Source organism: Eulemur rufifrons, chromosome 19, assembly GCF_041146395.1.
Source record: "Eulemur rufifrons isolate Redbay chromosome 19, OSU_ERuf_1, whole genome shotgun sequence".
Lineage (NCBI taxonomy): Eukaryota > Metazoa > Chordata > Mammalia > Primates > Lemuridae > Eulemur > Eulemur rufifrons.
This window is the reverse complement of record NC_091001.1, coordinates 113,844,168-113,870,618: the sequence shown is the minus strand read 5'-3', so window position 1 is coordinate 113,870,618 and position 26,451 is coordinate 113,844,168. Positions and strand designations below refer to the sequence as shown.

General features: G+C 48.0%; 2 protein-coding genes across 3 annotated transcripts in view; one reads left to right on the top strand and one right to left on the bottom strand.

Moving 5' to 3' along the window:
• The window catches only part of TRAPPC12 (trafficking protein particle complex subunit 12), a 385,261-nt gene that overhangs the window by 198,343 nt on the left and 160,467 nt on the right, over positions 1–26,451 (top strand). The gene's annotated exons all lie outside the window — the stretch shown is intronic.
• EIPR1 (EARP complex and GARP complex interacting protein 1) overlaps positions 1–26,451 on the bottom strand; it is a 121,474-nt gene that overhangs the window by 8,482 nt on the left and 86,541 nt on the right. Inside the window, exon 5 of the mRNA XM_069494059.1 lies at positions 10,582–10,681. Coding sequence (XP_069350160.1) covers positions 10,582–10,681 — 100 coding nt within the window. The remainder of the gene's footprint in view (positions 1–10,581; positions 10,682–26,451) is intronic.

Sequence of the window (26,451 nt, the reverse complement as noted above, 5' to 3'; positions counted from 1 at the left end):
CTTTGCCTTTCAATGTTTTAACCTCCACAAAGACAGATGAATGAAAAAATATTTTTGTAGCATCCCTTTTAGGTGAAAAAAAAAAAAAAAGCAAAACTAGTCACAGTGTTCACAGGTGCTATTTAGTTTTTGAAGACCTAGGTATCAGGTAATGATTATTGACTGGTGACAACCAATATGCTAAAAACCATAGGCTCAACAAGCAGAAATAACAAAAGGCTTGGATATATTTCCTAACTAATCCACACTGTGTTCTGATTCATTTTCTATTAAGCACACTGGCTTATAATCAAACTCTTCAGAAAGAGAAAAATATATGTTCACACATCTCGAAGGTAAGGCAAGCTCAGCAGAGCGAGCTGGACAAGCCAATTCGTGACGACGCTTTTCTGGGAAGACGCCACGAGCCACCCCAACAGGAGAAGGTCCGAAACCCCAGCACAACCCGAGTTCAAGCCTCAGAAGAGATTCTGTCGTCTGAAGCTCCCGCACTGACGTCCACTTCACCTCGTAAGGTCTCCCGGGAGCAGCCGGCGACACCGCGACCACCTGCTCCCACACCCACAGAGCGCGGGACATGCTCTAAACTGCGCCATAGACTAGTCTAGAGTTTTGAAATAGTAAGTTTGTTAATTAACTAGTTCATCAACCAGCCACCAGTGAACCATGCAACTGATCGACAAGTATTTACGAGTGAGGCCCAACTGCGCAGTCACAGAAAGCCGGCTCACAGGGGACAAGCCGGGTAACCACCACCAACGTAGGCTCAGAGAGTCCAGAGAAAGGAGAGCGTGCCCGGGCTGGAGGGAGGACCCACGAGGTTCAGGACTAGGATGGGTTTTCCACGTCGAGCAGAACTTACATCATGAAACAGGGGAGTGAGGCGTCCCCGGCAAAAAAGCGCACGCGAGGCAGGGAGATGGGAACACAAACAAGCTGCCGGAGGGGACGGGACGCGCAGCCAGGGACGAAGGGGAACAGGAAGGTGGCCCAGGCCGGGCGGAGTCAGGCTGAAGAGTCAGCAGCCGGGTGTCCTTGAGCTAAGCGCAGACCGCAGAGAGGGGGCAGGTGGCAGGTTCACCTGCCGGCGTGAGGCGGGCAGCGTGCCCAGGGTCCGATGCCTGCCTGTCCCCATGAGAACCTCGAGACGGCAGAGGTGGGCCGTGCTGAGCAGGTACCCTCTGGCCACTTGTTAGACGGCACCGGGGGACTCACAGGAGGCACTGACAGAGGTGATCGGGGCCCTCGAGTGAACCCTCCATCGCTCAGAGACGGGCCCTGGACCCCCGCACTGCGCAGAGGGGAGGGCGGGAACCCAGAGAGCGAGTGACGCCCCCGTGGCCCTGCGTCCTGACCCGGATCCTCCTCCCCTGACCGAGAGGACTCCTGTGTGCACGCCCCAGGCTCCCAAGGCTCCGTGCCCACAGGTGCAGAGAAGTCTGAGGGCGAATTTTAATAAAAGCCTGAGAGAGAGGTCGCCGTCAATTTGTGAGGTCTGCTCAGGGCGGACAGCACGGCGCAGGATGCAAGGCTAATCAATCACATTTTTTGGCTTCCTGGTGACACGGAGACAGAACTCAGCAAGCGCTCCACGGGGTGTGGTGTGATGCGCGTGGTAATCTGTTTTTCAGCATTAAAGAGAAATATTCAGGGCTTGTCCAGGGCCCGGAGAAAGGGATGATTAAAGGCATCCCACAAACCTTTCAGACGAGATGTTACTAATGCCGGGACGTGAACGAGAGAGAACACCTTCTAATGAACAAGGCGATGTGACCTGCATCCCCCGCAGCAGCTCGCGTGGGGCACGTCTGAGTGGAGTCTCAGGGTGAGATTCCCAGAGACAAAGAGCTGTATTCCTGCCAGCAGGAGCCGCAGAGCCGGCAGGCAGCCAGATTTGGGGGGGAGGAGAACCCCGGGGAGCACAGAACTGAGGTCACAGCAGGGAGGAAGCGCGGACCAGCAGAGGAAGCAGGCACCACCTCCCACCTTCCCGCAGGAGAACAGCGGGATAAAGAAACGGCCGGGCTGTGGTGTTTGGGGCACGGGAGACACACAGCACCCTGCGAGGCATGTCCCAGCTGTGCACCCTGACCTGCAAGGCAGGCTTGCGAAAGGCTGGAACCACCCACCCTGAGTCCCTTCCCATCCTTAGGGACAGACACTCTCTGAGCCAAGCACGAGGGACTCGTTCCCCTCGCCAGGGACCAGGCCTGCCAGGACAGAGGCACTTCCAGGAGAGGCTTTCCTTACAGACAGATGCACAGAGAAATCTGCTTTCTCTTCGCTGGTGTTGCGGAGTCTAGTTGTGATGGCTGGAACCCCTGCAGTTATCTTGCAGTCACACGGCAGTGCCAGGTGGATGTGGCAGAACAGGAAGACATTACTGAGACACCAAATTAACCAACCCTGGAATCGCTTTATTTCCACGTGCCTGGTTACATCAAATAACAAAACTTCCTCACTGCTCAAGCCCTTTCTTGTGTCTTGCAGCCATCTGCATCCTACCTGCCACACCTACAGTGCCCATTTGAGAATGGCTCCTACGGGAACTCCCTTCCCTGTCTGCAGCTGGGAATTTCACCCCAGCTTCGAACGTGAACTTCCTGAGTGTGAACCCAGCTCTGCGTCCGAGCGACTCGCCCCAGGCAGGCCGGGCCCCCTCTCCTGTGACTCACGTGCACGATGGGGACATTAAAGTTTCCACCCTGGAGGGTGATGCGGATTAAGGGAGGTCATACACGCCACGTGTCCAGACAGTGCCCAGCGAGTGGCCAGTGCCTTAAACATTTTTTTCTTCATTTTTACTGTGACTCAAAATCAACACTTAGGAACACTGAGAAGCGCTCTGAGCTGTCTTGGGGATAAGGACGCAGGTGAAGGCTGACGCTGTCTTCTGGGCACAGAGCATCATCTGAGAGCGTCACCGCCAGGGTCTCACGGAGGCAATGTAAACAGAATTCACTGGAAAGCCCGAGGCCAGCGCCACCTTCAGGACCTGAAGGAAAGAAGAGCTGGAGGATCTGGGAGAGCCGGCTCGTGTGGCGGGACAGCGGGAGCCGTGTGCACTCCAGCCGGCAGGCGCGGGTAGCACCGGGGCCCGGAGAAGGAATGGAGGTGGGGTCTGCCAGGGGCACGCGGGCAGCGGGGCACTGCACACCCGGCTCCCCGGCACACACAGGCCAGGGGCGCCGGCCCCCGGGGAGGCGCACTCTGAGCCACATGGAGCTCACCACTGAGGGCTGACATGACGCCGGCTGGAAAGCCAGAGTCTTCCTCATTTAGGAAGTGCACACGGGGCCACCACTGGGGGAGAGAATTTGATGGCATTTTAAACTTAGTTTATTTCTAAAAGGACTCTATTTGTAGGAGGAATAGAACTATAAGATTTTTTTGCCCCACTTTACTACACTGAAATCCAAGCTCTGTTTCTGGAGAAAAACGTGTGTCCTAAAACCACAAATGCAGAGGGGACCTCAGTTCCACAAAACCAAGACTGGAAAGGCCACGAGTGCAGGTTTAAATTATTTTACCACGATGGACTAGGGCATAAAAAGTATTTCTGTATCACCAATGAGACATCAGTGATCTGCTGGGGAGACGGATCTAATTATAGTCAATTCTCCAGAGAGGGAAAAAGATCTGTTATAAAGAATAACGAGGACGTGAGAAACCGGGAGCACAGCAATAACAAAAGCACATCGTGTCCCCCGTGCTTGAATTATGACGATCACTTGCTGACTTTGGGAAGTAATTTAATTATGGAGTAAACACAGTTGCTTTACGGTACCTCAGCTTCTTCCCTCTGTACTTCCTCCCTCTGTACTAGGATCTTCTTGGTGACCCTGTTGGGGACCCTCACCCATCATCTAGTTTTGGAGACCATGAATTACAGCTGCTCCATCATGCATCCTTGCACCCAGGTACCCATGAGCCACGCACCCACCCGTACATCCGTGTATCCGTGTACCCCTCCATGTATCCTTGCACCCATCCATGTATCCATGCACCCATCCATGTGTCCATGCACCCATCCATGCACCCATGCACTCATGCACCCACACACCCAGCCATGCATCCTTGTGCCCATGCACCCACACTCCCACCCTTACATCCACGCATCCATGCACCCATCCATGTATCCATGCACCCATCCATGTATCCATGCACCCAGGCACCCACGCACCCAGCCATGCATCCTTGTGCCCACGCACCCACACACCCACCCCTACAGCCATGTATCCATGCAGCCATCCATGTATCCACACCACCCAGCCATGCACCACCCATGTATGCATGCACCCATCCATCATGCACCCATGCATGTGTCCATGCACACATGTACCCACACATCTATCCATGCACCCATCCACGCATTCACCCACCCATCCATTTATCCAACAGGCACATACCAAGTGTTTGCCACCTGCCAGGCACTATGGAGTTATGCTATCCCCACATAATCCCACTGTTAAAGTGTCTCAGGCTCTCTACTTCACAGGTGTAGACATTGAGGCTTGGGCAGGCCAGAGAACTTCCGCTGGGCCACACTGTTCATGAGGGGCAGATATAGGACTCGATTTAGAAGTCTGCATTGCTGCCTTGACAATAGGAGTACTCCCTGCCTCTATGCCCCTCCCATGCCCCCTGTGGCTCAGGGCCTCTTGAATGGCATTCACGGTCCCTCTGGCCCATGCCTGTCCCAGCCTGTCCCAGTGAAACTTACAGGTTTAGATCAGAGGCATCATCTAGTTCCTGCACGCCCTGTAGCTGGACGCACATCACAGAAAGCCAGAGGCTCTCTCTGACCGAAGCTACAGCGGCATGTCCCTGTCCAGAGCCCGGACGCGCAGGCGTGCAGAACACGTGCTGATGACAAGCCTGTGCCAAAGCTGCCCGAGTTAGCAGCTCCTCCTCCTTGAACATACTCAGCCCTAAAAATGTTTAATTCACTTTTTATCATCAGAAAGAAGTCTTTTGCGAGCTTGGGAAACAAATACTTAGTTGCTAGATACCAACACCTAGCCAATTTTTTGTTAATTATTTTTTCAAGATTTAATTGGAAGACCAAAAAAAAAACTAGTTATCTTCAATTTTTACAAAAGATATGTGTAGCTATTATATTATGATATTAAGATATGTAACATAGTAAATTACCAATGCTATATTTTTTCAGAAATAATGGCTTTTTAAAAAAGAATATTGAAAACATAAATTTAAATGACTACTATCTGAAGTCTGTGGCTCCAAAGGTGACGTTTGACATAATGGTGCAGCCATTGCTCAAAATATTTTGGGATGTCATCTTATGAGTCTCACAAGAAAACCAGTTTTCACATAGTTTTAACATGTTTTCCACTAACCAGCTCTACAAAGCTTGGTTAACTATCTTGTTTACTGCATTTTGTTCCAGTTAACTTTTTTCAAAAATCAAATTCACCCTCACAAGACACAATGTTACTGGCCATTCCAGATACTCAAATAATGAGCAGGGTATTAATACTTGAGCACCTCACAGTGCCGGAGGAGGGTGGGCAGGGTGCTCGGCGTGGGCCCTCCGGGAGCACCTGCGGGTGGGTGGGGCGGGTCAGACCCGAACTGCAGCCCCAGCCCCAGCCTCAGACTGTGGCACCTTCAGAAACTGCCTTCGCCTCCGTGGGCCTCCCTCTCTCCTCTGCCAAGGAGGGGTCAACCGCATGATCACGAAGTCTGCGTCTTTGTTTAAATGGACTACCTTGAAACTAGTGACAAATGACAATTTGTTGGAAAATATTTCTTACCGCCTGCGAATGAGCTCACTGATTATTTGTGGAATTCACCTGGCCACAAGCAGGCTGGCGTGCTTGGCACAGGGCTGGCTTCCCATAGTCCCAACTGCGCCCCAAACCCCACGGCAACGCCCAGCGAGCCCTTCTCACGTGAGCACAGGACACAGTAGGTGCCATGGGGACCCTGGGCGGCCTGCTGGTCCCTCCTGCTCCCCACACAGCAGCCGCACTTGCCAAGCGGTGGCACGTCACCAGATTGAGCCACACTCATCTGGGAAGTTAGGACGTTTCCCTCTAATTAGACAGTGGAGGAGTTTTCACGTCATCGAGTCTTCAGACATTAGTGAGGGGGAAGGGGGACAACTAGCGAGGGCGGGTGACCGTGACCTTCAGGATCGCTTCAGGGGAGTCTGCTGCCGGGAAGAGGGGGTGCTCACCCTTTTCCTCTATTCCTCCCGCTAAGTACAACAAACACCCAGATGTTACACACAACACACAGACAGTTCTGAGGTGGGGAGAAGAGGGCAGACTCGCGAGCCCGTGGGACACAGGGGCCACGCGGTGGAGCTCCTGGGTGTCCCTTCTGCCTCAGTCGCCCCAGGCCTGGCGCCGAGAGGCTGGCAACCCGGAAACACCGACAGGTGCGGCCCCGGAAAAGCCCCAGCGCGAGCGGCTCTCCTTCAAAGGGGGCAGCTGAGCAAGAAAGAAAACTTCTAGACAATACGCACTCTAACTCCTGGCAGTCGCCCCAGAGAAACCTGTCTGAGCCCAGTCAGGCCAGCGAGGGCCAGGTGGGGGCCTGGCCTCGACTCCCACCTGCCAGGGGGTCAGTGAGGGCCACAGGGACCTGCACGCCTAATCTAAGATGGATCAGGCACGGAGACGTAAAACGTGCAACTAACAAACTCTCAGAGAAGAACAGAGGAGAAAAGCCTTAGGACCCAAGGCCAGTCACAGCCTTCTCAGCCCCGGTACCAAAAGGACAATCCTTAAGAGGGAAAATGGATAAACTGAACTTTATCAAAATATAAATCCTTCCAGACAAGGGGACATCATTCGGTGATGAAAAGAAACAGGCTGTCAGGCCACGAAGAGACACGGAGGAGCCTTGAATGCACACCCCAGTGAAGGGCGCCGGTCCGAACAGGCCACGTACTGTGTGACGCCAACCCCGGGACATTCTGCAAAAGGCAAAACTGTGGTAACAGTGGAGAGATCCGCGGTTGCCGGGGCTGGGGGAGGGAGGGAGGAAAGAATACTAGGAGGGACACGGGATTTTAGGGCCACGAGACTAGTCCGTGTGACACTAAAACACTGGCCACATCACTACACATTTGTCCGAACTCACAGAATGTGCAACATCAGGAGGGAATCCTGCCAGAAGCCCTTGGTGACGGTGGCGTGTCAGTGTAGGTTCATCAGCTGTCGCAATGGTACTGACAGTAGGGGAGGCTGTGTGAGCACCGGGGCCAGGGCTATGCGGGAAATCTCTGTATCGGCCACTCAACTTTGTTGCAAACTTAAAACTATTCTAAAAATTAAAAAATGAGAAACTTTTGCTCTGCGAAAGACGCTACTGAAAAGATGAAAAGACAAGTGACAGAACAGAGGAAACATCTGCAAACTGCATCCACGTCCCAGGAGCAGGACGTGAGAAGTACAGGGAACACCTCATTTAGGGACATTTCCCAGAAGCTGGACACACCCGTCCCACACACGTCCATTTGTCCCGAGCTCAGCCCACAGCCACACCGAGCTGCGAAGGAGGCTGGGGAGGGGTCTTATCCTGGTTCGTGCTGCCAAGGAGGACAGAGAGAACAGACACGGGGACTGCAAGCTGTCCCTGCACAAGCCTGCGGCAATCCCAGCCACCACGCAGGAATGCGCACAAGAAACCCACGTGCAAGGGTGAGTTATTCCCTGTGGCCACACTGCCTCAGTGGCGAGGTCCCTGCTGGAATCCAGACATGAAGTTCTAAACTTTAAGACTAACAGACAGATGCAACGGACTACACAGGTCTCCTTCCTCTACGCCACACTCTCTTCCCTCAAGGGGCTCAGTCTGGAGGAAGAGGAGAAGGAACCGTGACGCCAGGGCGTGGTGGCAAGGTGCGATTAACACCCGCCAACACCCAGACAAGTTCTAACCCCCCAACGAGCCCCGAGATTAAACTCAGCTTCTACCCACTGTCTCTCCGTCCCCAACACACCCGATCTCTGTTTACAGGCACGATGGGCTCGACATAGTTGCACTGAACAATTTTCCCACCCTAGTAGCTCTTCCCAGACTCAGGGTGATTTAATCCTCCTATGGTGCATTTTGAACGTCTGGTAAGAGAATTTCTAGCAAAAACCCTGTGCTCAGAAGCACACGCTCTCCCCTCAAAGGGTGAGGGTGCCTTCTCTGTGCTCCGCCACCACCCTTCCTCGACAGAACCCGTTTATTTCCACGGAGGCAGAAAGCTGCTCAGAGGTGAAGATGAATGAGCACAAACGGAGACACAGCAGCCATCCCTCTGCCTTCACCGGGGTCCGTGGGCCCAGGGAACCCTCCCCCAGACCCCCCCTGAGCCTGCTAATGATTATAAATGGCAAAGAATCTCCAATTTAATTGCAAAAGGTAATGATGCAGGGAGCATAAGATTAGATTCACCACAGAAGGCAATATCCTCAAACAAAAAAAAAAAAAAAATTGAGAAGCTGGGTGTGAAGACGGCTGAAATCGATAGGAAGGTTCTGTATTAAACACCACGGTGAGGGTCACAGGCGATATCGACAGAACTGCTGACAGCAGATAAAAAACGCGGGAGAGAAGACTAAATTGATCTCTGCAGAAAGTAAGTTACAGATTAATCACCCTACCATGAAATCCTTTTGAGATGACTTAGGGTCTGAAGATGTGCTCACAGCTTGGTTACGGGCTGGGACTGCAAAGCTGGGGCCAGTGAGGACCTGCCGTGCCCCAGGTGTGGCACTGGAGGCCTCCTCTCCTCCCGCCCCGCCCCACCCGGCCCCGCCAGGCCCCGCCAGGCCCCGCCAGGCGAGCACAGCAGGCGCGCAGACGACACCTCAGCTCTTCCCACACAGGGCTCTCCCCAAAGCCGCCGTGAGCCTGGCATTTTAGCAGCAAAGATTCGTCCTCTTCCTCCAAGTGTAGTTACGCAGGAATTCCCCGCTGAAGTGCGAGTGTTGGAAGGGGGGATTGGAAACGGGGGCCCTTCGACCGCGACCCAGATTTCCCGCCAGGCCTCCCAGAAGGTGATCGATGGGGACACATCTCCAGCCACTGCCAGGCCCGGGGGTGGGCCAGAGGGGCTGGACTCAGGCACTCCGCTTCCTTCAAGTTTCCTGTTTTGTTTTAAAAGTTTGTGCGAAATTTGTATTCTACTCCAGGATGTGGACATACATCTTATTTTTAAAGTTTTTAATAAAAATAATGTTTTTCCCTAAATACTATCGATGCTGTAGGAAGATGGGCGAGCACTGAATTTCACACTGAAGGCTTTGGCCATGCAGAGGTTTAAAACTTTAACGAGGCACTTCATGTTTTTAAAAGTCTCACTTTTGTGCCACAAATTAATAATGATAAACCATTACTCATGCCACCTCTTCAACCTAGAAGGGTCAGGACAGGATTTATTATACCGTAAGGCTCCACGAGGGAAACACATCGTAGGGACAGGTAAACAGAAGACGGGGTCTCCACTGGGGAAACCTGCCCAGCCACGCCCCCACTGCCGGGACTGTGTGCAGGTACCTGCCCCAGGTGTAAACGACATCGCAAACTCCCCAGGTGTAAAGGACATCGCAAACTCCCCAGGTGTAAAGGACATTGCAAACTCCCCAGGTGTAAAGCACATTGCAAACTCCCCAGGTGTAAAGGACATTGCAAACTCCCCAGGTGTAAATGACATCGCAAACTCCCCAGGTGTAAAGCACATCGCAAACTCCCCAGGTGTAAAGGACATTGCAAACTCCCCAGGTGTAAAGGACATTGCAAACTCCCCAGGTGTAAAGCACATTGCAAACTCCCCAGGTGTAAAGGACATTGCAAACTCCCCAGGTGTAAAGGACATTGCAAACTCCCCAGGTGTAAAGGACATTGCAAACTCCCCAGGTGTAAAGGACATTGCAAACTCCCCAGGTGTAAAGGACATTGCAAACTCCACCGTGTCAAAGTTCTTGCTCTTTCTCTTTTCTACAGTTGTTACTCTGACACAAACAAATGTAATAAAATTATGAATGCATGAAAAAAACACATTTTAAAAGAGAAAATTTTAAGAAATCAAATAATGAAAAAAAAATATTCATACATACTCCATGAAAGACAAAGCATTTGAAATGATGCACACTTGAAAGCAAAACTGGTTCCAAAGAAAGTAAATGCTAAAAGTTACTTTTATAACTCAGCCAAATGTGTTCAAAGAGCTAGTCAACACTATGAAATTAATATTTTACAACTGTTCCTACTTCAAGGTGTGATTTTAACCAAATATACTCTAAAAATCCATTCATTAAAAGCACAACACACTTGAAACAGAAGAATACACTGTTAGACTGGACACAGTACGGAGAAAGGCAGGAGCTCTGTCACCTGCGGGGCTCTGTGTGGCATCTCGCGTGGCCCTGGCACGGCTGTCCCCTGAAGGACCCTGTCACTCAATTCTTTGATTGATGATTCAGTATGTTCATCTGTTATCTCACAATTAATGTCAATATTCTAAGCACATGTGAATCGAGAGGCGTGTTCTGAATTTAGCCTAAAGGCCCAGAGTAAAAATACAAACAGGAAACCTCCGCCATTCTTTATACTCACCACGGCCTGGCTGGAGCTCTCCTGTAAATCCCACAGCAGGATGTGGTTGTCGGCCAAGGAAATCACCTTCTTCCCGTCTCCCATGGGCTCCCAGGCGACACTAAGAGAACGAGAAGTATCAAATATTATTAACACGGACACTGGAGACACCAGGCTGGTAGCTAAGAGCTTTTACACACTTTGTAATTCAGCAAGCTGCTTTCCTGGCCCACAGCCACCCTGAGTGTCTGTTAACATTATTATCTGATAATGTCTGTGGGGGACACTGTTGTCATCTCACTGCTGTGGCGTGAACTGTGTCCCCAAATTCACATGCTGAAGCCCAAACCCTCAGGGTGATGGTGCAGATGTTCCTCGAATCACGATGGGGTTGTGTCCTAATAAACCCAACATAAGCTGAAAATATCATAAGCTGAAAATGCATCTACTACACCTGTAAAATTAAGCTCAATCTAAAGCTGCCTCCTTACATACTTTAAATTCAAGGTTTCTGTGCAGATAGAGAAATGTAACCTAACGGCATGTGTAAACAGGCCGTAACCTGCTCTTGTAACAGGCAGCCAAGTCTCGGCCAACTGCTCGAACCGTGTTCCAGTGAGGCCAACGCTGAGCTGTCACCAACCCGGCTGCTTCCGTACCTCGTTCCTGTTTTCCGAACGTCAGTTTCTTTTCTGTCCGTAAATTCTCGCAGACCATGAGGCAGCGTCAGAGTTGCAGAGTTGTCTGGTCCGGGGGCTGCCCAGTTCCAGAATTGCTCTTTGCTCAGTTAAACTCTGTTACTAAAGTTTTCCTTTTAACACACCTGACCTGCTGACAACACCCTGGCTTAGACACACCTTGAACGTGCTCAGAACACTTAGCCTGCAGCTGGGCAAAATCATCTAACACAAAGCCTATTTTACAATAAAGTGTTGACTGTCTCATGTAATTCACTGAATACGGTTCTGAAAGTGAAAAGCTTTTTCTTAGGTTTGGGCCAATCTGAGCCATGGTTTCTCATCATCTGCAGCCAAAATCATCCTAACCGATGTAATGCATTCATTAAAAAAAGACCAAAAAGCGTGTCTCTGTGGTAAAGCCATAAAGAGAACAAAAATTTTTTCAACTTGGTCACAAATATGGACTTTTGTCTTCCCTGATGAAATTCTTAGAGTGCTTATTTGTAAGGAAGAGAATTTTGTTCCACGCACCCCAACACAGCAGTAGCTGCAGACGTCAGGAGGGGAATGTGCTATTTCTTTTTTTCTTTCTTTCTTTTATTTCAGGATATTATAGGAGTACAGATATTTCGGTTACATGTTATGACTTTGCCACACCCAAGCCACGATTTGAGGCATGCCCTTCCCCCACTCCACAACGCTCACCGCCTCCATTAGTTGGAGTTTATTCATCCCCAACCCCCCAACCTCTAACGAATATCACCACCGTGTGAGCACCTGAGTGTTGACCAGTCAGTGCCAGTGTGATGGCGAGCACATGGGGAGCCTGTTCTTCCGATCTTGTGATCCTCCCTCGCTTCGGAGGATGGGCTCAGGCTCTATCCAGGAAAATACAAGAATGTGCTAGTTCTTTCCCACACAGAACACAATGCCACCTGATTAGGGCGTGTCAGGCATGCTTCCTATGCCATCAAGACTGTCAGCGGAGCTATTATTACTTTTAATCACAACATTAATATAATTCAAAACCACAATTTCTTTCTCATTTATAGTGTAAGGAACACACAGAAAGCTCAGAGTACTGTGATCACAGGTACATTATTCCTACATTAGACAAAGAGTTTACTGAATCTTTTCTAATAATAACAATAAAAAACACATAATATCTAGTAAACAAAATAAAAACACCACAGCTGGAAGGGATGCCAAGAAACCTGCTCCCAAATCTGCTGCCCCTGTGCGGTTCAGACAACGGCCAATCCTAATTCTGAAGATTCTCCCTCAGAGCTGGGTGATGGGACTTCTCCCAGTAGTGTGCTTTGCAGGTGAACAGAGTTCAGGCGGTTTGACAGTGAATCCCAGGGAACACCCAACATGGGGAGAGGAGGAGACGGGCAGCCACAGCTCTTGTCCTGGTGCAGAGGAAGACACTCAGCCGTGCTAGACATTTTCTGTACGTTAGGGGCAATAAATTTAGACGGCTTTATAAGGTCCTCACCAGGTCTCACTAATAACATGCATGCCCCCCATTCTCCTCACAAAATTGGGGGGAAATAAAAAAGGCTGAGTCCAGGAGAGCCTGCGTGGACCCCGCCACGAATACAGGGACGGTGACTGCTCGCACGGTGCTGGCGAGACACAGTCTGACGGTCGCACCAAGACACTTGGAACTTTTAACAGAAAGCCCAGAAAGCCAGACGTTCCCAACTAACCCACAGATCACAGGATAAAGGATCGGCCCATCTGATGTCAAAGACTGACTGTCTAAGTACCTAATGATGAAGCAAAGTTAACAGCTCCTACATCCCCCGCCCCTTTCCCACAGCCCAGTTTTATCGACACACACTGATCTTGGCTACCTTTTCTCGTCCCACGAATATTTCACTAAGGTTTCCCCAGACAGATTGAAAGTCTCTGAAGTGTACATTCAATTTACTAAAACTCTTTAATGACCAGCAGCGTTTGGGGTCCATGAGATTTAACTGATACATGCCGATGAATTCTAAGGGTGAGGAATTCCAGGTAAGAGTGGACACACCACACAAAAATGGAGACCGTTTTAATAAATTCAGTTAATCATTGGTACATTTGGGTTTGGAAATGAGCCGACTACCCTAGAATGAGGAAAGTGTTCAAGGCCTCCGAACAGTCCGACTCCATGTGCATGGCCAGGACTCAGAGGCCGCCTCTGCCCACGGATTCACCCACGTGCCGACCTACGTGGTTACCTGATTCCCAAGTCCACAAGAGAACAAAACTGTGGACGATGAGAGGAGGGGGCGGTTTCAAACAGAAGTGTGGCTGATAGAGCAAGCTATAAAAAGTGGTTACTTGAGAGCAGTGGATTGGGAGGAGGGAGCAAAAACACAGGAATTAAAAAGGCCGGATAATCTGGGGCAGTTCACATTGAGTGGAATTTGCAACAGTAGTCTGTGCGCTGCGGGCAACACTGTATCGCAGCGTGTCTAAGTCCCTGTCCTTACCCACCCAGTAGGATGTGGAGGCATCCTACTGGGTGGCTTTTTAAATGCTTCCTCCGGGGTCATCTGCTTCATTCCCAGTGGGTTTTGTCTTAGAAGCCTCTCGTGTTATAAGCTGACGTGACTTCCCGTTCTGCCGTGAGTGCACCTGCTCCAGCCCTTCAGTGATCCCAGCGCACGTTTCCACCACCTGCAGGCACTTTGCAGCGTCCACAGCGTCCTCTCCATCGTCACTGTCACCACGATCATGGTGATTCAGAATAATTTTGGCTATTTCATCATCGGTCAATGAATGGACAACTGGAGGGGCATTACTGATGTTAAAAACCTCGATATCCACATCTTGCAGCTTACTGACACACTGTGAAGGTAATTTTTTTACATATATAAGGACTTTAGGCATCATTTTTTTTTTCCTCACTTGACACATGGAACCTTCAAAATCACCACTTTGTTCATTCATCATCATCACTGGACACAGGCACACGCAGACACTGTCCTGGACAGGCACAAGTCTTCAGTCACCGTGTTCCCAGTGTTGGTGGCACCACACAGGGCAGCCTTCGGGCTAAACTCCTTCCCCAAACCTCCCACACACACACTTCTGCTCACTGGGGCTGGCAGGCTGCTCCAACAAGTGTTTTATGTCTGCCCTTCGTTGATCTAAAGATACCCTGGCCATATGGCGGAACCAGCGATGTCATATTTGGGGAAAGTACACGGCATAAACATTATTTCTGATGAGAACTTCAGCTGGAGGATGAGCAGAACAGCTGTCAAGGAATGACAACCCTTTGCAGTCATGACCTAGGCCAGCATCTCTGCAGTGAGCACAAGCCACTGGTATAAAATGCTGTGAACCCATCAGAAAAGATGCCCCTGGCGGTTTTATGCCTTTGTGGAAGGAAGCACAGTGACGGACTGGAAGAAATTCACGCCCTGAGAACGCTAAGGACAAAGCGTTGCCTCTCACGGCAAGTCTAGGCTTACGCACGGTAGTCGGTGTCTTTCTGGAGCAAGAGCACCAGCAGCAATATTTCATTTCATCAGCTGAACACCAGAGCTGTTCTGAAATCAGATGACCCTGGCAAACTTATCAATAAGCTTTTCCATTGCTTGATGATCAGCAGATGCTTTATCACCACAAATCTTTAAAAATTTAATGTTGTGGCTTTTCTTAAATTTCTACAGACTATTGAATCTTCACAGCTCCCTTCTGTTTTCAGTTAACTGTGATACATCTTTGCTTCTTTCATGATCAGAACACCATTAAGTGACGTGTGTCCACAGTGACGCTGATGGATCCATATTGCGATACACGATTGAGATCTTCGTTTTCAGCTTTATGCCGTGTTTTCTATTATTGCTTAACTTCTGTGCATCGCACCCAGCACAGAACCTGAACAGCCTGTGCTCTGTTTCTTCAGGCTGTCTGTGGTGGTCCCTCCAACGCTGTGCCTTCTGCAGGACATTTCACACCCACTGTCCAGCTTCTCCAACAGCTTCACTCCTGCGCTCAGGATACACATAAACGCTTCCTCCTTTTCTTATCCCTCTTATCCAAAGGGGTATCTGAGGACCTTTTTGACATTTTCAAGACTATCTTTATACCATAGAGCAGAGAATAAGCAAAAACACGCAGTAAGCGCTGCACATAGGTCTTGGCCCCCCGTGGGGCATCATGGGGAACCTGCTGTTAGTGCATCTGGCCCACACATGTGACATTTCATTATCCTTTGTGGGATGTTTTTGTGGGGGAATCTGGGTGTGCACAGAAAAGATATATTGCAGCTGAAGGGGGCTGGGAGGGTCCTATTTCCTTTGGGGATGCTGAATAATCTGTGTGCTGAGCACCTGCATTCTGAGTTGGACCCATCACATGAGGTCAGGTGTAGAATTTTCCACTTGTGGTATCATGTCAATGTTCAAAAAGTTTTGGATTTGGCAGCATCTAGAATTTTAGATTTTCAGATTAGGGATTCTTACCCTGCACCATTTATTGAAGAGACTGTCCTCTCCTCATTGTGTATTCTTGACACCTTTGTCAAAGTTAGTTGACCATATGTATGTGGGTCTATCGGTTCTCTATTCTGTTCTTTTGGTCTATGTGTCTGTTTTTAATGCTGTACCACACTGTTTTGATTACTGTAGCTTTGTAATATAATCGGAAATCAGGAAGTATGATGCCGCCAGCTTTGTTCTTCTTTCATAAGATCACTTTACCTATTCAGGGTCTTTTAGGGTTCCGTATAAATTTTAGGATAGTGTTTTCTATTTCTGTGAAGAATACCATTGGAATTTTGGTAGGGATTGCATTGACTCTGTAGATTACTTTCAGTAGTATGGACACTTTAATATTAATTCTGCTGATCCATGAACACTGAGCATCTTTCCATTAAATATTTGTGTCATCTTTAATTTTTTTCATCAATGTTTTATAGTTTTCAGTGTCCAGATCTTTCACTGCGTTGGTAAAATTTACTCCTAAGTATTTTATTCTTTTTGGTGCTAGTATAAATGGGACTGTTTTATTAATTTCATTTTCAGATAGTTGCTAGTTGCATAGAAATGCAAATGATGTTTGTATGTTGAATTTTGTATCCTGCAATTTTACTGCATTCATTTATTAGTTCCAACGGTTTTCTGGAGAGGTCTTTAGGGTTTTCTATATATGAGACCATGTCATCTGCAAACAAGAATTTAACTTCTTCCTTTCCAATTTGGATGTCTTTTATTTCTTTCTCTTGCCTGATTTCTCTGGTTAGAATATCCAGTACTATGTTGAAAGGAAGTGCAAGAGTGGGCATCCTCGTCTTGTTCCTCATCTTAGAGGAAAAGCTTTCGGCTTTTCACAGTGGATCATGATGTTAACTACTGGCTAACATATACATCATATGTGACCTTTATTATGTGGCGGTACATTATTTCTGTATCTCATTTGTTGGGAGTTTTTGTCATGAAGAGATGTTGAGTTTTGTTAAATGCATTTTCTGCATTTAGTGAGATGCTCCTATAATTTTTGTTCTTCATTTTGTTAATCTGTATCACATTTATTGATTTGAGTATGTCAAACAATCCTTGCATCTCAGAGATAAATCCCCCTTAATAACGGTGCACAGTCTTTTTAATGTGCTGTTGGATTCAGTTAGTGTTCTATCGAGAGTCTGCATCTATTCATCGCGATACTGGCTTGTTGCTTTCTTTTCTTGTAGTGTCCTTGTCTGGCTTTGGCATCAGACTAATGCTGGCCTCGTAAAATGACTTTGGAAGTGTTCCTTCTTCTCAATGTTTTGGAATATTTTGAGAAGGATTAATAGTCATTCTTCTTTAAATGCTTGGAGAAATTCAGCAGTGAAGGTATCAGGTCCTGGGCTTTTCTTTGTTGGAAGATTTTTGATTACCGATTCGATTTCCTTACTTATATATGTTCAGATTCTGCATTTCTTCATGATTCACTCTTGGCAGGTTGATGTTTCTAGGAATTTATCCTTTTCTTCTAGGTTATCCAATTTGTTTGCTTGTAATTGTTCATAGTAGTCTCTTATGATCCTTGTATTTCTGTGGTATCATTTGCAACGTTTCATCCTTTGTTTCTGACTTTACTTCAATTTTCTCTCTTTACTTAGTCTAGCTAAAGGCTTGCCAATTTTATTTATCTTTTCAAAACCCCAGGTTAGTTTTATTGATATTTTCTATTGTTTTCTCCTCTCTATTTCATTTATTTCTGATCTGATCTTTGTTATTTCCTTTGGGCTTACTTTGTTCTTTTTTCTAGTTCCTTGAGCTATAAAGTTAGGTTGTTTATTTGAGACCTTTCTTTTTTCTTCATGTAGGAGTCTATCACTATTAACTTCCCTCTTAGAACTGCTTTTGCTGCATCCCATGGTTTGGGTATGTTGTGGTTCCATTTTTGTCTTAAGATATTTTTTGATTTCCCATTTTAATGTTTTTATTTTAAGCATTTGGCTAGAATCTACTTCGGGGTGTATCACACCTTTTTCCTTTTTTCAGGAGCTCCCTGAACACAGACCAGCTCGATGACTCACTTTCACACTCTGTTTTAGGACAGTAGGGCATCCCTGTTCCTCCTAGGAGACAGGACTGTTTGCCTCAAGTGACCCTAAATCGCTTTGTTCTTTTTTATGGGGTTTTCTTTTATGACAAATTCTGCCTGTAGCAGTGCAGACAGCGTCCCCTACCCTCTCTGTCACAGTGTGTGGCCCTGTCAGCACCGACTTCTCTCTGTTGTCAGGGACCTTGAAGGGCACATGCACTCATGTCTAACAAGTTTTGTTAACAAAATGATAAATAACCCTAAGTGGGCACTAAAAGAGCTCTCCTCTGAGTAAAATATCAGAAGCCCCTTGCCTTTGTGAAATCTGATGTTAAGTTGCATTATTTTGTATTGTAAATGTATAGGCACATATGTCCATTAAAAATATAGAAAAGTCCAAGTCTCCTGTATTCTCACCCACTGAAAACTACTGTACAGCTTTCCAGGTCTTTTCTTTAGATATATGTAAAATAACATAATTATTACTTATAAAAATATGATCAGGCTATTAATATTATTCTGCAACTTGCTTCTTTTTACTTAAAACATATCCTGGGTAACTTTCCATGTCAAATAGATATAATTCTTTCCAAAGGCTACACAGATTTCTACTGTGTGAATTTCCATAATTTTTTAATTCAATTCCCTACAGTATGACATTTCGGTTGTTTCCAATTTTTCACACAATTGACTCATACAATGAAGCAATAAGTATCCTGAAGATGTACTTCTTGGCGCACTTTAGGATAAGTTCTTAGAACTGTAATTGATGGGTCAAAAGACGGACATGTCTCCCAAACTGTCTTCCCAAAAGGTGCATTTCACACACCCCCGTCTACCCATGTGCACTAGCTTTCGGCCATAACTTGACCTTGGCCATGCTGACAAAAACTCCCCAGCCTGCCTCAGAAGGTGGTCTTTGTGGGTTTAATTTGCATTTCCTTGACAACTAGGGAGTTTGCCCATCCTGTCTGGTGTGTGCTGGCTTCTGTGAATTGCTGGTCACTTACAGCATCTACATTGACAGTCACACTTGGGGGCCTTCAAAGGAACGTTTGCCGACTTGTGAGGACCAGTCCTGCATCAGGGTCCCATCGAGGTACAATTCCCAGCGAGCTGCAGCCCAGATGGCAAAGAACTGCAGTAATAGAGAAATCACTAACTTTTCCTTTAGAATTTTAAATATCTCAGTTAAAGTCAGAAGTCAATATTCTAAACACCTTGAGCAGGCATCAGAAAGCTTTTCTATTACTATAAGAGGCTAGAGGACAAATGTTTTAGGCTTCGTGGGCCAAACTCAGCTTTTGGAACCACTGAGCTGTGTCACTGTAGTACAAACCAGCCACCAGTAACACACAAGCCAACATCAGTCGTCGGGATCCAGTAAAACTGAATCCACTAAAGCAGGAAGCAGGCCGGATCGGCCTGAGGGCCACAGAGCGGGGGTGTGGGTGAGCCCATCTGTCTCACTGCTGGCGTGAAAAGGAACTGCTGGGAAGGAGGAGACCACATGCGTGTGGAAGTGCTCGTGCTCACCAGGGGGGAGGAGCACCACATGCGTGTCGAAGTGCTCGTGCTCACCGTGGGGGGGAGGAGGCACCACATGCGTGTGGAAGTGCTCATCCTCACCAGGGGGGAGGAGCACCACATGCGTGTTAAAGTGCTCGTGCTCTGCTGAGTCTTTTGCCAATAACTGTGGTTTGTGTTGCTGAGTGTCTGAGACGGAAAATACCCAGTACCTCAAAAACTTAAATTCTGAAACTGAAAAGCCAGCTTCACCCTTTCCCATCTATCTTTTCCATCTTTCAGAGCTGGCATGGATCCCCGAGTGGGCAGGCATGCTCCGTGTCAGCTGGGGACAGCCACGTGGGGGGACCACACACCACGGCTCCGGCAGCCAGGGCCCCACGTTAAGATGCTCCATATCACATAAGGGAAATAAAAAGCCCAGGCCCAGGCTGGCGTGGTCCAGGGACATGGTGGCCAATGTCCACAGAAAGAGAAAAAAGAAGGAGCATGTCACTTGCTCATCTGTGTGTCTCTACAGGCCGTGCCGCACACCCGGCCCACACCGTAAAAGTTCAATGATGTACTTGCTGAATTAAAAGTGGCATCATTCATGAAACCAACAGCTGCTCCCTGAGAGCCTCTGCAGCCCCTCCCCAGCCCTGCGCCTGGGCTTGAGGACTCCACTCCTGCGGAGAACCGCTTTCCTGGGTGTGGAAGTCCTGGGCTCTGGGAGAAAAGCGTTCACCTCTGCAGCCACAGTGCCACAGCCTCCAGGAGAGAGTCCACATCTCAGAGACTCATCTACCCAGCTGGTACCAGGCCTGTAGCCACGTCCTTAATCTTCCATCATTCCTGGGTAGGAACCTGAATCTTCATGAAAACAGTGTTCTCCTTCCATAAAGTGTGAGTTAAGAATTGCAGCAAAATGATTTTCATGCTAAGTGTATACACATTTTCTATTGGCAACTTAGAACATCTTAAGGCTGCCGTGCAAACTTGTAAATCAAAAATTCTCGTAGAAAATGTAAATCAGAAAAGGAAAAAGAAAACGAAAATCTTCGATGACCATTTACCTGTTACTAACTCATTTCCGTCTTCACAGATTCAGCAGTAAACCGAGCACAGCACGTCGCTGTGGTTCCGACATGGAATTAGGGGGCATTACTTCAGCTACTCGCTCTTCGTTCCTTCTGCCTCTGTTAGTCTGAGATTCCAGCGCAGTGATCACCCGCACGCCAGCGGCTGGCTTTGTCTCATTGAAGGTTTCCTTTAGAAACACACGTGAGTACACACACGTGCACACCATAAACTGGAGCTCCCTGAGACTCCCCGAGGTGGCTGGCAGATGCCCCATAGGCTGGGCCTTCAGGCTCACGCTGTGAAGGTGCTTAATTTCCTAAAGCACCTGATGACAGTGGACACTTTGGGTGCTCCTGGCACTAAAGCTCTTTGAGGAGGCTCAAAATGGTCTTATTGCAAAACTCCAAGTTGTGGCAGAACTTATTTTAAGTAAAAATTTGATAAATTTATCATGTAATGGAAAATTTTAAAGGTTTATCACATAATACAAGTGAATAGAATCACCAGAAAGTAAATTAAAGTCCTTTCCTTCGAGCAATAATTCCTTGCTGTTACCGGAATTCCCAGCAGAGACTGACCCGCAGCAGCGTTTGGTCTAGATGCTAAGGAGCCTTTCACCCCATGTCCGGCCTCTGCATCCCGAGCCCCACGTGAAGGCTGGAGTTTCAACACAGACCGTCCTTCTGGCGAGACCCTCACTCAGATCAGGACTTCCGTGGAGAGAGTGTGTATTGCCAACGAGCACTGGCGATCAGGCCGCATGGACACTCCAGACTCTCCCAACACAGCTGGGAAAGCACTTCCCGTGCGTGTGGCCCTGGTCTACACCGCCGTCTCCCTAACCAGAGCGGGGCAGCTACAGCTCACAGCCCGACCTGCCCCAGTGCACACAGCCGGCGGGGCAACGCCTCCGCGACTCACACCCACTCTTGGTTCAGCGTTTGCAGCTGTTCGGCCCTCATGGGGCACTTCTGGGACCAGCTTCATTCTGAACAGGGCTGCCCTGAATGTGCCATTTGTTTCTGAGAGGGTCCACGTTTCAACCTCTGCCGTTTCCACGCTGCGAGAGCTGGTCTTGCCAGCCTCACGTGCGTGACCCAGGGACTCCAGCAGCCCCCGGATGACTACATCAATCGTGTCATTAGCTGTTTGCTCACTTGCCTTTAAAAAGCCCGGCCAGGGAGAAAGGAACTAGCGCTCTGGGATGGATGAGAAGCCCACGGATTTCTCCTGCTGGGTCTGGTCTAAATTCGGCATGAAGACTCTGACAGAGCAGCAAGGGGGGAGTTCGAAGTCCCAAAAGCAGAAGACGTGAAACCAACAGACAACACAGCACACCCCATCTCCACGGGGGCCATGTCCTGGCTTCTCACTGCTGCCCACGCACTCGCCTGCCCCGAAAGAGCACAAGAGACACCCACGAAGCCAAGAAATTAGAGCCGAGCACCTGGGCACCTCTGGTGACAGGCTCCCACCGGCTACGTCTTCCGACCTCAATATCACAGGTGAGTTGGTGCCAGCTCGCTAATTAAAATCTAGAAGAAAAACAAACAACCCCCCACCACACACAGAAGGGGGAGTACATAAAAGCTGCCATCAAACAAGAAATGTCACGATTAGAGAATCTTCAAGTAGGAACAACCTAGGTTCACTTTCTTTAGAAAACTACGATTCTGCAGTTGATGTGTAGATGCTTAGACATAAAAAGGACAGCACAGCCTGTGCCTGCAGGTTTTCCTTCTGATCTGGCCATTTAGAGGGTGCCTGGGACAGCCCAGCGACACGTCCGTGCCCTTTCAGTCTCAGCGTGTGGCCACACCACCCCCTGCGCAGATGCCCGGGGCACACATCCCTGTCTGCTCATTAACCCCACCCTCGGCTCCTCCTGACTCTTGTTTTCTTTTCACCTTACTCCTTGCATGTATTTGTCTTTTATCCTATAAAGTATATGCACATAAGACGCTCTAATAAACAAACAAACAAGGTGTCTTTGTTCTTCTCCAGGGCGGTGTAGAACTGGAACACTGAGCAAAGCTAGCAGATCCGTCCTACAGAAAAGCATTTCTCGGGTGTCTCTGCAGAGCCGGAATGCAAATGAGACGCTAGATGTTTCACGGGGGCCTCATCACTGAGTAAAACTCCCATGGGGAGAGCTCCTCTGTCATACCTTTCATTATTTATCTGTGGGTGACACATCTGGAAATAACGGCTGTTGTTTTATAGGTAGCAATCCCTATAATCATTACTGTTTGCAACAAACCTTGGAATAACCGGAGTATGCAAAGTGCAATAAAAAGAGAAATTGTATTTTATCATGGATCATCACCATGAAACTAGTACTATAAACGTGAAGAAAAAAACCTAGAATTTCAGCCACACTTGCTACTCCAAACTAAGAAGTTTATTTCTTTGTTCGTAAAAATCATCCACTTTTCTGCTTTATCACTCTCTACTAGTGAATTTGAGAGGCCGTAAAATGATATTAACAAGTCAAGAACAAAGTAGTATGTACCTAAGGTAAGTACACTACAGCCCTTCGTAATCATTGAGAAAAACACAAGAGTCAGGCTGCCTTGTGTAAATAAACCCACATAAACTAAAACAAGGAAATAAAAAAATCTAAACTTCTTTGTGGCAGTTAACAAGGGCCATGGTAGCAGAAGTGATGGTTCTAATTTGGCAGGTTTCATGCTGATCAAACAAAATACATACTGCTCTTCTTCAAACAAGTGATTCCAAAACGAGTGGCTCACCGTTCTGGATTTTAGCACCCGGGGTGAGGATGGCTCAAGGGACGCCAAGAAGTTCTCAAAACAACCTCCATGTAATTAACTTCAATTCACGTCATCTGCAGATGCTCACTGATTTCCCCACAGCCATTCGGGATGGGAAGCAGAGGTGCCAGGACGTGTGACAGGAGGGGCCCAGCTCCTGAAAGAGCGGAAGCCACGGCTCCACACCACACACCAGGCAGCAGCCGCAGCTGCGGGAACAGAGATTTCAGATGACACGGGAATGCTTCTGTGAAGACTGTTCCAAATGCATTGGTTCCAAATGCATAAACTCTTCAAGTTTATTACTTTACTGAAAAAGGAAAAACCTTAAGAAAAGACATTATCTACAAAATGGTGATTAAGTCATTGGTTACCAGTCAAATTTTGAAAAACTCTTTAAAAAAAAAAAAAAGCATGTAATGAAGTATTTCCCCAGCCTAGAAATCTCTCTTACAACATACAGACTTGGCAATGTGGTTAATTTCTTCCTGCTTGAAAATGCACCATCGAGCTTATGACAGCTTTCCATAGCGCCGCAAGATTGAAAAACGGAAGCCGAGGGTCACGTCGCACCACCCGGTCAGCGAGCTCCTTTGATGAAACCTACAGATGCACAAGTTCTGTATGCGGTGACACAGGGACACTTCCAGGACCAGAATCCCGTTTATACACTGCCTGGTAACCCTTTCCGACAGTGACTTTTGATACTGGGGGACTTAAAAGTCTGTGTTTATTCTGACATCTCTCACTGGGACAAATTTATAGCTCCAACAACCAAATAACTCCAATTAAGTCAGACAAAGAGCAAAGGGTGAATACAGGCTGTAATTAGGGGAAAAGTTTTTTTTTCAGATTTTTTTTCTTTTTTGTGGCTGCTCACATCAATAGTTAGCCTGAGTACATCCACAGCACATGTCCATAGGTCCACAGAAATGCACACTCCAGCAACTAAGAATTCACAAGTGACAAGGGGCCTGTTTATTGAGTGTGTAGACACAAAAGCAATGACACTGACACCTGGACCTCAAAACCCTGCTCCTGGTGGACCATGTTCCAGGGTCGGGCACACTTGTCCATGGGACAAAGGTGGGTGAGGAGTCACAGCGCGTGGCTCTGTGCTGGTGGCTCTACCATCCTGAGGCTCTGTCGCAGAGAGAGCGGGAGGGCAGAGCCGGCCCAGAACGTCATTGGAATGGGTGGAATTCACACCAGCCCCAGCCCATTGGCCTCCCGCTGGGTTCACGGTGCAGTCATTCTCTCCCTGCAAGGTGCTCCCTAGACCGGGCAGAGGAGAGCAGGCCTGCTCACGTCCACCCGACTCTGTAGGGCAAGTGTAATAAACCAAACGTTCTTCTCCCTGGGTCTTCTCAGCAAGTTCAAAGGCACCTATTTTAAATCATAATATATTTTGAAATGAAACATTCTATCTAGAATCTATCTAAAATTTGAAGAGCAGTTTAGTCTTTCCTTCTTTTTCTTCCACCACTTCTCCTTCGCCCCACCCCTGTTTTTTAAACAGCAGAAGAAAAGTCAACCATAGTTAAAAATTCTTACACATAAACGTAGTATACCTACAGGTTTTTTGATTATTTAAACCTCAGGTATAATAGAACATTTAAAAAATATTTTCTACTCTAGTCTTAATGTTTGTGTCCTCCCAAAATCCACATGTTGAAATCCTAATCCTCAGTGTGATGCTATTGGGAGTTGGAAGCTTCAGGAGCTGATGAGGCCGAGAGGGTGGGGCCCGAGGAATGGGATTGGAGCCTCATAAACGAGGCCCGGGGGAGCCCGTCCTTCCTTTCCCCAGGTGAGGACACAGGTGGAAGGCACCCTCCGTGAACCAGAAAGAGGGACCTCACCAACCCTGCCAGCGCCCTGATGGATTTCCCAGCCTCCACAGCTGACAGAAACGAATTTCTGTTGTTTAAAAGCGACCCAGTTTGTGGTATTTTGTTAAGACACCTTGTAAGCCATGATTCTGCTGGGCAGGCTGGGATGCCTTTCTTTGCCTAACACACTCTGGGAAATACCCATTTGGTTCATAAGAGGATTGACAAAAACACACTTTGGAACCATTTTATTTAACGGAAACTTGAACTAAAATCTTAGGGAGAACATGAATTTCCCTTGCGATACAGATAATTACCTACACCTCCTGCACCGCGTGCTCAGATGTTCACATTCCGAACCTTCCTCTCTGGTTCCATACAAAGTATAAAATTATTTTTTCTAGATCTGTAAAGAATGATGATGGCACTTTGATGGGGACTACATTAATTATGTCGATCACTTCAGGCAGTATGGATATTTTGATGATATTCATTCTACCAATCCATGAGCAAGGTAGATTTTTCCATCTGTTTACATTCATATCACGCTATAATACCCTACTCACGCCTGTGATCCCAGCACTCTGGGAGGCTGAGGCAGGAGGATCGCTTGAGCTAAGGAGTTCGAGACCAGCCTGAGCAAGAGCGAGACCTCGTCTCCACTAAAACTAGAAAAATTATCCAGGCCTGGTTTCGTGTGCCTGTAGTCCCAGCTACTAGGGAGGATTGCTTGAGCCCAGGAGTTTGAGGTTGCTGTGAGCTATCATGACGCCAGTGCACTCTACCCAGGGCGACAGAGAGAGACTCCCTCAAAATAAATAAATAAATAAATAAGATAAATCTTTAATGATGAGACTTGACTTTCATAATTACGGACAATTCTCTATGGTCATTAACAGCAGAATAACAGCATTGGATCCCTGAAAATTCCAAGCACATTTTCTTACGACTTACCCTCAAAGTCAACTTTTGCAAGATGTTATGGAGAGCTGTGAATTTACTACTCTTTGTAACATTTAACCTAAGCCAATTTCCACTGTCTGTCACATCAAACTAAAAAGAAGAAAAACGAAGAGAGATGAGGCCCATTCTTTTGTCTTCTAGACAAAATGCGTCCAGTGCTGGTGGACCCACACTTACTGCTTCTCTTCTCCCTCCTCTCCCATCTCGGCACCACTGTCTGCGCCCTTGTCCTTCCTCCCGACCAGACCTTAACACGCACACCCGCGTTCCCAGGCCTTCCTGAACCCTCTCAGCCTTCCTGACATTTCTCTGTGCTATCTGCCTCCGTCTGCATCGAAGGGGTATCTTCCCCTCAGAAGCAGGCTCAGGAAGCAGAGCTCAGCTGGCCACCGTGTGGTGTGACGGGCCCTTGGACACGTTAGGGAGCGTGTGGCACGCTGAGCCGCGTGGCTCAGCTCAGCCCACGTGGACCCTCCCCGTGCTGGGCCACGTCGGGGCAGGCTGGGAGGGAGCCACAGC